The following is a 13,728-nucleotide window of genomic DNA, read 5'->3' as shown; positions in this document are numbered from 1 at the left end:
TAAGATTCAGAAAATATCCCAGAAATTGAAAGGAAATATTAACATATGAGAAAATATGAAAATTTTAAGAATCCTACTACACTTTATTCTTCTACCCTCAATGTTCTAAAATTGTGTGCATTCATTTGTGACTTGTCTTTTTTATGAATAACAGTTGGATCATGTTAAATTTTGTACCTTGTAAGGTTTCAAACAACTTATGATTATTACCTTATTGAAATTCCTCTGCAATGGCCAAATAATTTCATAAAATAATGTCATCAATCACTCCACATTTCTAGATATTTTTGGGCTAGGAAAATTGCACATGAGGGATAATACTTACTAATTTCACGTGGTTAAAATTCATGAACATTAAGTCTGGTGTATCACCTGAGAACCCTCCAGCTGCCAGTGTGCTTCTACTGATTAGAAAAGTGGCAGAGTCATTCTTTATAAGCATCTATGGAATATTTAGTATATGCTTAGCACTGTGTTAGTCACTAGATAAATAAAGATTAAAAGAAAAAAAAAAACCATGGTTTTTGTCCTCAAAGAATTCAAACTAAATGTTCAGTGTAATGGATTAGTGATTTTATATATTATACTGATTAACCACCCCATTCTGTCTACTTCAATTGGGTTATAATTAAGAGAATTCATAGAACATACTCAACTAATGTTTTAACTAATGATAAAATGTCATTTCAAACTTAGTTTATGACTATAATTTCATAGAATGGGTATTTAAAATAATGTAATCTATGTATATATGTACATGTAAAAGAGTTGGAAAACAGATCTATTTACTTAAAATAATTCTCTATAGTAGGTAACAATTAATATTTAATGAGCTTTATGATAATAGAGGGGGGCACAAAATGAAATCTTTCAAAGAAAATAGAACAATTAAATTGTGAAAGAGTAAATTCTATTAAAGAAGAAGATGCAGAGTCCACAAAGTAATTTTAGAACTTGTGGGTATCAGAACTGTTCTTTAGCACAAGCACTATCTAGCTTTGCTACTCAGACAAAGCATGAGAAGCAGCAGGAGTAAGAGTATGAAGGGAAGCTGGTTTCACCTCCATCTCCAATGGACTTTAGTTAGAATACACATGATTAAGTCGAAGTATTAGGTAAGCATTATTTAAGGCACAGATTGGCCCTATACTTTACCAAATAGGAGACATGATCCATAGGCAAGTACTAGATGTGTGTATGTAAACATATACAATCGTGTGTATATTTCTGTATGTCTGTTTAAACATAATTCATGTGTGAAAACACATGTGACATTAATCTTATATATACATCCATCTATCCACTCATCTATCTACCTATCTACTTCATCTGTCTTTATTTACATTTTTCCACATGTACAGTTCACATTAATAAAATGTTGAGTTCTAAAATTTTACTCTTTTTGAGATAATATTTTAACTCAATGTATTTTCTGTACATGTAGGTATTAATACCTCATGGTTACAAAATTCTTTACAATTTGTAAGCATTTCAACAGTATATAGTATGTCATCTGTTCTTCCGTAAAATCTCCAGAGATGTTAAGATGATGCTAGTAACTTCAAATAAACTAAGAACTGAGATCATATGACTTTTCTGTAAAACACAAAGCTTGAACGTGCCCTCATTACCAGAATCTAGGGCACATTATTTTAAATCAAAAGTTCAGGAGGTAGCACGGCCTCTAAAAAATACATTAAGCTTTGTAGCAATTGTACCTGGGCACAACTTCCATTCTTTGCCTGACAAAACTGGATTGTTCCCCTGTAGATTTCCAGATTCTCTGTATGCAAACCAATGCAGGGATAACCACCTTGCTTCTTGTGAGCGCTGAAGCTGGTTTATCAAAGTGCCCAGGTGAGTGCCTAATACTTGGTAGGAGCTGAGTACACTAAGACTGCCTTTTATCTACAGTATCATGCATCTGATTTATGTATGCCAGTCAAAAAGGCAGATACAGGGGCGCCTGGGTGGCTCAGTGGGTTAAGCCTCTACTTTCGGCTCAGGTCATGATCTCAGGGTCCTGGGATTGGGCTCTCTGCTCAGCGGGAAGCCTGCTTCTCCCTCTCTCTGCCTGCCTCTCTGCCTGCTTGTGATATCCCACTGTCAAATGAATAAATAAAATCTTAAAAAAAAAAAAAAGGCAGATACACATTGGCTGTCAAATTATTGATTGAATGATTTCTATGGAATTCACAATTTGAGATCAATTCTTCTATTTCACAGTGTGTTTCTGTTTCTGTCCATTATCAGACGACCTGCACTCACAGAATGCAAACTCATTTAAGTATTACTACATAAAACACTGAATTTAGAAAGTAAAAAATTTCTGCAAAAATGTGACATTACATATTAATAAATTCATAAGGATTGACTTATGTTTTACCTAATACATGCAATTACTCCCATTCATTACTCTGGATTAACAGGAACTGAATATGGATATTATTAAGATTAAGTAAACAAAGTCGAATGTCTACAATTAGGGAGAAGTAAAACTCATTAAAATTAAATTCATTAGGAAATTTTTGGTTAATCTTTATTCTGAAATATACTGGTCTAAGTATTTATACTTATTAATAAAATAACTTCATATTCTTATATTTTCTTTTATGAAACAAAGCTACATATTTTAGTCTATATATATATATAAATATGTATTTTAATTTTGACAGAAATAAGGCTCAGTGAAATGAAATATTATCAATTACCAATATACACATAAATATATATTATTAAATAGAGGTATTTGTGGGTAGCCAGCATAAACTGATATACATGTCAGTATTTCTGTGTAACACACATATGTGTATGTATCTGTGCATATATATATTAATAACAAGAATAAGGCTCCAACTAGTCAAACGCTCATCAAGTTAATTACTATTATTGATTTGATAGGTAAACATATTAACATTTTGTTTTCAGATTTTCTTAATATGATTTTTTTTGTTTTTTTGGATAATCGAATATATTTGCTTCATCAATATGGATTATTATTGTATGAGCTAAATCTCCATCCCCAAGCAAAAATCCTCTTTGGGGTTTTTTTATTTTTTAAGAATTATGCGTATTTGTGAGTGCCAGTAAAAAATTAAAAGAAAACATAAGCACAACAAAAGTTAAAGTTTTTTTAACTAAACATCAACCCTGTCAATGTTCAACTTTCCAGCTGGCTCATGATCATATTGTTATAAACTCCACAATGTTTATTCAATGTTTATTCCTTGATAGAGTTCCTCCCAATTGTCAGGATGAGATAACAACAGTCTCCAATAATGACAATGGCTTGCACTTGTAAAATACCAAGCGAAATTCATCTGTGCTCAGAATATTCATACATCATATTTTGTGAATAATTCAATGATGTTTGGGAACAGAGGGGCTTTTTTTTTTTTTTGAAAAATTTGGCCCACTTAATCTTTTGCAAGTAATTAATTTTCTCTGGTGCAATAACATTGTCATTTTTTCAATATCTTAACGTCAAAATGCAGTGAGAAATTTGATACCCAAGTGACACAGCTTATCATTTCTTAAGTACTAAAATGTAAAAGAATATAATTTAAAAATGTATGGTATTTTGAAGTAAGTCTTATATACTATTCAACACGGATCTGTGCTAATCATGATATATAACGTAACTCCTATAGATAAAAACTGAATAACAAATTTTGCTCACTTGTCCCCATTAGACAAGGAATTCTTTCATTTAAATAGCAGAAACCATAAAAACCCAAACCCTAGGAATGAAGCAGTTTAGCACTGACTTATAAAAATTAGCTTTCTGTCATATCACTTTTTCCTTCAGGCATTTTTTCAGAGATTTTGGCTGATTTGATTATAAAGCAGAAGGTTAAATTCTCACACAGTGATCATTAGGAAAAATAAACAGAGCAAGTACTAAAGCTGGCTTTGCACCTACTGAATGCTGCAAGTGTCTGTACTCATTTGATATGCATCTTGCAAAGCTCGGCTGTTCCCAGAAGGCCACTCCATGAAGACTGAGAGAGCAGCGTCTGCTAGTGGTGCCTGTGTGTCACAAAGAACAGAGAGAAGCTTTATAACAGAGATGCTAGAAGGCATCACATAACTGGGAGGCAGGCTAAAGAACTAAAGGGTTTGTACACTTTCCTGCCTTAGGAGACATGCATGTGAAAATATTACATTGATTATTTTTATAGTGCATGTGAATCACACTGAGAAACCATTGCATTAGCAAGAATTTCTAGGTCTCTTCATTGGCTCCATCTATGAAGCACTTTACTAAAATTGCTTTATTATTAATTGCTTATTGGACAGATTTATTGATGGATATAGGACAAAAGGATGACTTCCTAAGCCAACACAGCATGCTGTTTGTGGATGGCGATCCTAATTTGGTTTCGGTGGGTCATGATACTTTACCTGTGGCATTCAGTGGGCACTGATTGAATGCCAAGTCACCCGCCGGGGTCCTTTTCCACACCATCGACATCAGATAATCCTCTGGGCATATTTCATAAGGTGCTGCAATTTAAAACAGAGGGATTTGAATGCCAGCAGTGTTTGTTTTTCTAAATATTGGCAATAAACAGTCCTCAAATGCATCTCTCTATCTGTGGAACTCTTTTCTTTAAAGTATATTCTTTACTGAGATGTTAACGATGTCTTCATAAACAAAAAACCCACCAGGTTTCGTTTCATTATCTATGAATTCTCCACAAAAATGTCCTTCCTTTGGAAAGTGCTTATTGTGGAGACTTTTTAAAGAAGTCATTTGAATTTGCTTATAAATTGAACATTACATTCAAGCATATAAAAAAATCTTCCCAATATTTATAATGTTTTGAAATATTGTGCAATGAAATTATTTCCAATAAACTGAAAGCCATATCAGAATTATTAACTCTAAGTGTTAAGAGGAAATAAACATAAAAGGCAAGAATATGTAACTTCTTATTCTTCATACAAGAGCAATAATGTCAATCACACTACATCATATGAAAATGAACTGATTTGATCTTTTGGCCTTCGTATTTTCAAAAACTCAATTTAATTACTGAGATGAGAAAGTTAAAGGGAATCCCAAGAATAACAGAGGTATACCAGAAATATTTTAATAGGAAGCCAAAGACTTGTAAAGTCTGTCTATCCTCTGTTCTGCATTAAACCTCACACCTTGCTCCTAGAAAGAAAATACCAGTCCTTGCTCTGGACACACCTACTCTTGTACTTTTTTTTTTTTTTAAATAAGATTTTATTTATTTATTTATTTGACAGACAGAGATCACAAGTAGGCAGAGAGGCAGGCAGAGAGAGAGAGGAGGAAGCAGACTTTCTGCTAAGCAGAGAGCCTGATGCTGAGCTCCATCCCAGGACCCCGGGATCATGACCTGAGCCGAAGGCAGAGGCTTTAACCCACTGAGCCACCCAGGCACCCCTACTCTTGTACTTTTTAATACAGCACTGCCACGCATATGCTCATATATTTGTGTTCCTCAGCTGCCTGGCATCTTGTTGTCTTCTCATCTCAGTATCTTGCGCCTAATGGTTTGTCTGGCACACAGAAGTTGTTCAAAATTGAATAAATAGGGGTGCCTGGGTGGCTCAGTGGGTTAAAGCCTCTGCCTTCGGCTCAGGTCATGATCCCAGGATCCTGGGATCAAGCCCCGCATCAGGCTTTCTGCTCAGCAGGGAGCCTGCTTCCTCCCCTCTCTCTGCCTGCCTCTCTGCCTACTTGTGATCTCCGTCTGTCAAATAAATAAAATCTTAAAAAAAAAAAATTGAATAAATAAATGAAGCAATATTTCAATATATAAATACCTTTAATAAGGAAATAGACCCCCCAAAAGTACCCAATATATATGTATGTATATGTGTGTAGACATATATGTGTATACATATGTACCTAATATATATGTATATATATGAGTGTGAGTCCCAGGGAGAGATTCTTTCCTTTGAGAATATACTATTTAATCCATGATAATCATAATCTACAGATACTGATTTTATTTCAGAATTTATAAACTCATTAGGATACATTATAACTATTAGTGGAGAAGAATACAATTTCAGAAATTACAATCTTGAAACAATATTTTCTTTATCTGGGATGGGAGGGCTGGAAGCATCTGCTCTTCGTGGGGTGGGGATCACACAAAATGGGCAAAGTGGTTCCCAGTTTGCTAATCTCTGTGGTCAGTGGGAAGTGGGTGGTTGCATGTTCTTGGCTGGTGGTAACTGCTGCCTCCCTTAATTTAGTTTTCTGCTGTTTCTATTCTTGCGATATTGGAGGAGGGAGCCCTGTGGAGGGGCTGTCCCTACCTTCGCTTGAGTCGAACCATTTTTTGATTTTTAAAAAATTTTATTATTTTATATTTTTGATTTATGATGACTCCACCTCTATTCATCAGCACCACCCCCAGGCCAGACTCAGTGGCAAATCCTGGTCTTGGGTCCCAGGAAAGGGCCAGGCTAGCCTGAGCCCTCCTGCCCCCTGCAACAGCCTGGACAGATAACACAAGATAATGGTTTAAACATGTGGACATTTTAGAACTGAAAAGAACATTGCAGATGAACTATCCCACCTCCTTCCTCTTTACAGACGAGGGCACCAAGGCCCTCAAATAAGAGGCTTATCTGAAGTGGTGGAGGTATCAGCAGGACTAGATCCTAGAATCCTGACTCAGTAGCCTTTGCTTTGACTTCCTGCGTATCTTCTTGGCGACTTCCAATTATTCAAGATAATTGCCCTCATGCTGAGTTAATAGTCTGGGTTCTCACTAAAATACTTAGGCAACAGTTTCCAATTTAGGGAATCTTTGCTTGGTGATGGTTTAGCAGTCATTTCAGCCTTTACCAGCCCCATTTTCATAAAATGTCTCCACCTTATCCCACCAGAGATCTCCTGAAGGCAAACCTAATGTTCTCATCTCAGGCATTACTCACTGGACTGTCTCCATAGTGCTTTATACTTTGACTTCTCCCTCCTCCTTGAAAATACTTTCTTTGGGGTCCTAGAAGGCTATTCTCTGTCAGGCCTCCACAAGGCACTTGGACTGTTCTTCCTTGGTCCTTGTCCTTGGTCCCCATGTCTTTTGCAGAAACATCTTATGCCCTGCTTTTTCCTTTGTTAAATGCTTTCCTTAGATGATTTCAATGTATTAATAATAGTAGTAACAGTGAACCCTTATTAAAAGTCTTACATGCATGGACTCATTTAATCTTCCCCAATAATCTTATGAGGTAGAGATTAGTAGTCTCTTTTACCATATGGGAAACAGGCAACAGAGAGGTCAATAACAATAATAATAATAATAATTATTATTATTATTATTTTCAGATTCTAAACACTCTTTTTATTACATGTTTGTTCTCAGGGGGAGTCATCACCACCCCTCCCCCTTCAGGAGCCAAGTGTGCCCTTCTGGCCTCTTTAACTCATCCAGGCTGTTGCAGGGGGCAGGAGGGCTCAGGCTAGCCTGGCCCTTTCCTGGGACCCAAGACCAGGATTTGCCACTGAGTCTGGCCTGGGGGTGGTGCTGATGAATAGAGGTGGAGTCATCATAAATCAAAAATATAAAATAATAAAATTTTTTAAAAATCAAAAAATGGTTCGACTCAAGCGAAGGTAGGGACAGCCCCTCCACAGGGCTCCCTCCTCCAATATCGCAAGAATAGAAACAGCAGAAAACTAAATTAAGGGAGGCAGCAGTTACCACCAGCCAAGAACATGCAACCACCCACTTCCCACTGACCACAGAGATTAGCAAACTGGGAACCACTTTGCCCATTTTGTGTGATCCCCACCCCACGAAGAGCAGATGCTTCCAGCCCTGTTACCCCATCCAACCTCCTGCTATATGGCCAACGAGGCCAGGGAAGTGTCTCCTGAGAGGAGGGGTGACAGTGTCAGGAAGAAAAGACAAAGCCCAGAGATAGGACTGTGGGAGGGAGGTCACTCACTGCTACTGCAGCTAGGTGGTGCCCAGATTAATGACAATGAAGGGGAAATAGTAGGAAGAAGGAGAAGTTAGCACATATTGGAGCCACAGTAAGAATTTGATCAGTTTGGCTTCTGATCCCAGCTCTTACTTGCTATGTTGCAGTCAAGCCCTGATGTGCATCCTCTGCTTCCAGTTGTGGACTGGCAACACATATGTGTTTCCTTGGTTCAGATGTCTGTCTTGAACTTTAGACTGGCATATCCAAATGCTGAGTGACACTTACTTACTGCTTGTTCTTTCTGTTCCAAAGAAATCTGGGAGTCAATCTGCCTACATTTCAGCTCCTACCATTTTCTCCAAAATGTTGCTTGTTTCCTCTCCTTGTACTCCCTTACCTCTGTTAATGATGTCTCTAATCTTGTGCCCATAACTAAAACCATCAGACTCATCTTCTACGGATTGTTCTCTTCTTGTTAACTTACCATGATTCTGATTCCATTGTTTACCCAAGCAACCATCCTATTCCAGTTGAATGAGGGGAACAACCTCATTGGTTCATTCGGCATTGACCTGACACATGCCAGGCTCTGTTCTAGGGAGAATCAATGGTGCATGACAGCAGCACTTTCTGTCTCATGGAGCTTTCAGTCAAAGGGAGGAGGCAGAGGTCAAACAATTACATGTACCATTACTTGAGTATAGCTATGATAACCTCTGCAAATGGGAAGTACAGAATGTCACTTCAATCTAAACTTTGAAGAACAGAAGAAGGCTTCCTGGAGGAAAGTGACACTTAATTGTGACTGACTGTACGAGGGGCAGCAAGCGTCTAGATAGAGTGAACAGTATGTGCAAAGGCCTGGACGCGGAGAAGAGGTTGGGGCCTGAGACTAGTGGTGCTGGAGGGAACAATTTTAGGAGGAGTGTGGAGTGATGGGCTGAGAGAGAGGCTAACATTAGTGCCTACAGGGCCTCACAGCTACCGAAGGGCTAAACAAAAGATCAACATATTTCAATTTTTAACTTTAAGAAGATTGGTTTGCTTTCTGCGGGTAACAGGGATCAGAGAGCAGTAGGTAGGGCAAGACAATCGAAGAGGTGAGCGTAGTGCTTCAGTGATGAAATGATGGTGGCTTTAGGTAGGATGTTTAGATTAAAGACGAAGAAAAGGTGGGCACAAGATAAATTTAGAAAGTAGTAGACTAAATAATGTGGCGAGTGAAGGACTGAGAGGTTAAGGATGATGCCTCCTTTCTTCTGAGCTGAAGAACTGGGTATAAAGTAGAACTATTTATTCTCTAGTATCTTCTACCTTTAATCCAATTTTCATGCCATATTAACAAAGTAATCTCCAAAATGAAGCTTAATCCCATAACTTGCTGCTTAAAACCTTTCCATGCTTCTCCAGTACTGACAGGATAAAGATAACTCTGCTCCCTGTGATAAATAAAGGCCCTTCTAGCAAGCTCTAAGCTAGCATTCCAGTTATGGCTCTTATTTATTCTCCTACGCATCAGCCACACAGAATTAATCGTCATCCTCCAAATATTCCACACGAGGTCACATTTGCCTGTGTTTCTGTAAATGACAACCAAAACTACTTTAGAATATAAAAAAAGGAAAATCATAATAAATGTTAAAACTCACAAACTACATCATGCACATTTTATTACATAATTGAATTCCGTGTAAAACAACTAGTCCATTTTTAATGAAGATACACCAGCAATTAACCTATTAGTACCATTACACCTAATGATCTTTTTTTGGGTTCGATTTACACATCCAACTTCTGTTCAAAATCTCCCTCATTAACTCTTCATTTTTAATCCCTTTCACTTGTATTTTTTTCTGTTTTTCACTGTTTTTAAACTTAGTTCCATTGATGAAATTTGAGATACATTTCATAAAACGGGTCGCCAGAGCATTCAATTTTGTTTCTGATTTAATCTTGACACAAAGCAATGAAGAAGCAATTTGCACCCTAGACTTCCTTATTCCCCTTTGTGGTTTCAGAAAGCTTTTCACACCTATTGTTATTCTGCCAAAAATTCGCCTTTTTCCCTACGCCCTTCCCCCACCGTCGGCTGTGGTCAGAAACTCTAGTAATTGCAAGCGTTAACCACTAGATGGCACGGATGGGCCAATAGGGTGAAATGTTCACCCGGAACGCAGCTGAAACTGATGAGGTTCAAAATTAAGGTGGGCAGAAGTAGTAACTGTCAGCTAGGGAATATAGGTCAGCGCTTTTTTTTTTTTTTTTTTAAAGGTACAATACTTGAGGAAAAACAAAATTTATTCTTTTTCAGTAAGTACGACGTTTAGTGATAAAACCAGCCTCAGTTTACAAGGCCTTTCAGTCTTGGCCTCTTACCTCAGCCTCCACTCTTTCCACATTCTGACCTCCCCCACTCCCACACTGGCCCCTTTGGTGCTTCTCCAACCTTCCAGGGGTGCTTCCACCTCAGAGCTCGTGCACTTGCTCTTTCTAAGATATCCCTCCCTCTCCTGCCCAAATGTCTGCATGATTTTTGGCTTCACTGCCTTTCATCTTTGCTAAAATCTTGCCTTTTCAGGAATTTCCTGACTTCTCTCAAACACTCCTACACCTTCCTCTGTTTTATTCTTCTCCAAAACGATTGTTGTACTTGTAACTTCTGCGTCTTTGTCCCTAGCTTTCTTATTTTGCAGTACTATCATTATTATTAGTTTATTTATTGCCTTCTCCTACTAGAATGTGAGCACCATGAAGACAATAATTTTTCTGTTTTGTTTCACTCCCAGAGCACTTCGTACTTAGGAGTCTAGCAAATGATAGGTGGATGCCTATGGATATACTCATATATTTTAAGCCAAAAATTATCAAATACTTTCAAAAGTTCTATTTTGGGGGCACCTGGGTGGCTCAATCAGTTAAGCATCCCCCTTCCGCTGAGATCATGACCTTGAGGTCCTGGGATCCAGCCCTGCATAGGGCTCCCTGTTCAGCGTGGAGCTGGCACCCCCCTCCTCCTCTGCTCCTACCCTCTGCTTGTGCTCGCGCTCTCTCTCTCAAATAAATAAAAAAAAATATTTTTTAAAAAAGATCTATTTTTCCATCATCTCCGTACTGAAGATGACAGAAAATGAGGATGATTCTGCAAAGTACTGAGGACAGTGTGTTAAGTGTGTGCATGTGTGTGTTTAAGTGAGCAGTAAGTTAACAATATTCGCTTAGGAAAAGTAAGAGAGGGAGGTTAACCTACTATAGGTTAAATTACTATAGTTTACTTAAAAATTAACAAAAATGGGTTTCCAAGGTACAAGGTATTGACAAAGGTTGACTTTTGCAGGGCTGTGTTTGACTTGGTAAGAGTCCATGGAACCCTGTCCAGAATTCTCCAGTGTGATCTGTATATATCCAACCACAGCGATCAATTATTAATTTCCATTTCCCTAATGAAAATCAGTATGGCCTACCTCAACCAGACCAAAAACAAAACAAACAAACAATATCACAGTAATTTTTCAAACTTAAAGAGGTCAACAAATTTGTATTTCTCCACCATCAATTCATAGCGCTTTGGATTCATTGTGCTTCTTATAGATGGAAACACAGTACACAGATAATAAGAAAGGAAGATGATAAGGGAATCATACATTCAGATTTGCAAATCTGTAGGATTTTCAGCGTTTTAGTAGTAATGTCAAATCCCATCTGTTTTAAACAATTCAACAAAGGTCATTTGGCATTCATTGAAGATTATATCTTTGAAGAGTTTAGTTCAGAAAACAGGTGTATTTATGCTCATACCAAAAGCAAAACAGCCTAGATATTAAATAAGAATTTATTTTCTTCCACCTTAGGTTTATGAAGTCCCCAGTAGTAGGAAAGTTTCTTCTCTTCTCAGTGCATCTTACGAAATTCATTCATTCTCCAGATATTTATTGAGCACCCATAATGTCCCTATCACCTTGTAAAATATTGCACATAAAGAAAAGGAACAAAAATAATCAGGGTCTCTCAGCTACCAAGATAGTGAGGGAGACTATAAGTGGAGAAATTGTAATACACTTGGATGCCCACTATGATCTGAGAAGTCCTGGTTGCTCTAGGAGTACTTTGGGGGAGAGTATAGCAGCAGCAGATTTCCAGAAGGAATGTCCAAAGATAATTAGGAGTGGGCCAGTGAGGAAGGGGAAAGTGTGCCTTGGGAACCACATGCAGAAAGATCCAGACAGCAAGGAGAACCTGGTATATCCAAGAAATTGGGAATCATTCAGAATGGCTAGAGTACAAAGCTGGGGATGAGTAGAGGTGGGTAATTACTGGAGGGGGAGGGGTGACAAATGGTAAGAAACTAGGAGTTTGAATTCAAGGGCAAGGAAAATTTATTATAATGTGTTGGATGCTATACATGCAGTTTGGGGAATGGATTGAAGGAAAGTGAGACTGAAGGCGGGGCCTGTGAGAATCTAAATGGGGTAATTAGGGAAAGGGCATGACATCACGGGAAGTGGCAATGGGAAGGGAAGCAAGTGGATTCAAAAATCTATCTAGGACAGAGAATGGGCTCAGCTCCATGGCTGGATGCAGGAGGTGAGGAAGAAAGAGAAATAAAAGATGAAAGTCAGGTGTCCAGGAAGAGTGACTGCTGTGCCACAGCTTCAGTTAGAGCACTTGAGGGAGGTATTGGTTAGGAGGATAGATGCTGAAAATAGTTTTTGAATTTGAAATATCTGAGCACCTCTTGGTGTTATCAAAAAAGTAGTTGGTGATTGGAACTAAATAAAGCTCAAGACAAAAAGATAAGGTAAAGAGAGAGACTTGGGTTAAGTTTTTTGTTTTTTGCTTTTTTCCCGGTTCAATGCTACCTATGTATATTTTATAAATTAGAAAATACACAATTAGCTCACATCACTCTGTATGCTCAAAATAAAAACATATTATTGTAGGGCAATATGAAGGACTCTTGTTTTTTGTGCCAACAGCAACTCTGTTCATCAGCTGAAAGATCCCACTGTTTGCTATCGCTAGTGCAAAGATATAAAAACCCATTTGTAAGATACAACTGTACTTGAAGTCACAAGTATGTAGTTAGCATGCTGTCTTAAAACAAGGTAGCAATTACCTAGTGATTAGCTGTTAATCTGTCTATTCAAACTAATTTTCTGTATCTTAAAAATAGCAAAAATTATACAGGGCTTAAATCAATTTGATGTGGAAAATTAGTTTTCACCCTTATGCTAGAATTTCAGCATTAAAGAGAAATTGATTCTACACTGTAGAGTTGGCATGCAGGAAAAAAAAAAAAAGAAGGAAGGAAGGAAGGAAGGAAGGAAGGAAGTGTAAAAAGAAGGTAGGGGGGAAGGAAGGAAGGAAAGGAGAGGAGAGGAGGGAGGAAAAAACCATACACTACGCGTGACCCCAATTTCAAATTTCACTAGTTGGCAGTTCATTAATTCTTATGTTTTGGGAATTCCTTGTGCTGGGGGATGCAGAGGTGAATGAGATAGATCTGGTCTCTGTGCTCACATAGCCTACAGCTCTAATTTCAGCAGGAGAACACACCCATGTGAAGAATTCACAGTGCTGCTAAGGTCTGAGGGGAAAAGAAGGGCGCTTATCGAACATGTTTTGTAATAGCATTCCTCACATAGAAATGGTTTTTATCAGTGTCAAGTTGAAAGAATGTATAATTGTAACAGCAATATGTAGGTATCATGTATCACCTTGACTTAGGCACTCTTCCAAGTGCATTACATTTTTAAATTCATCTCATTCTCATAATAAGAATGAAGTAGATAAAATTGTTATTCT

The 13,728-nt window shown here is 37.7% G+C and overlaps 1 protein-coding gene across 1 annotated transcript in view; it reads right to left on the bottom strand.

Annotated features, from left to right (window-relative positions):
• The window catches only part of ADGRB3 (adhesion G protein-coupled receptor B3), a gene marked incomplete at both ends in the record, with an annotated part of 726,387 nt that overhangs the window by 392,095 nt on the left and 320,564 nt on the right, over positions 1–13,728 (bottom strand). Inside the window, 2 exons of the mRNA XM_080805127.1 lie at positions 3,923–4,029; positions 4,405–4,506. Coding sequence (XP_080661253.1) covers positions 3,923–4,029; positions 4,405–4,506 — 209 coding nt within the window. The remainder of the gene's footprint in view (positions 1–3,922; positions 4,030–4,404; positions 4,507–13,728) is intronic.

This window comes from Martes martes, assembly GCF_963455335.1.
Source record: "Martes martes genome assembly, chromosome: 6".
Classification (NCBI taxonomy): Eukaryota; Metazoa; Chordata; class Mammalia; order Carnivora; family Mustelidae; genus Martes; species Martes martes.
The sequence above is the reverse complement of the archived record's forward strand: the minus strand, read 5'-3'. Positions and strand labels throughout refer to the sequence as shown.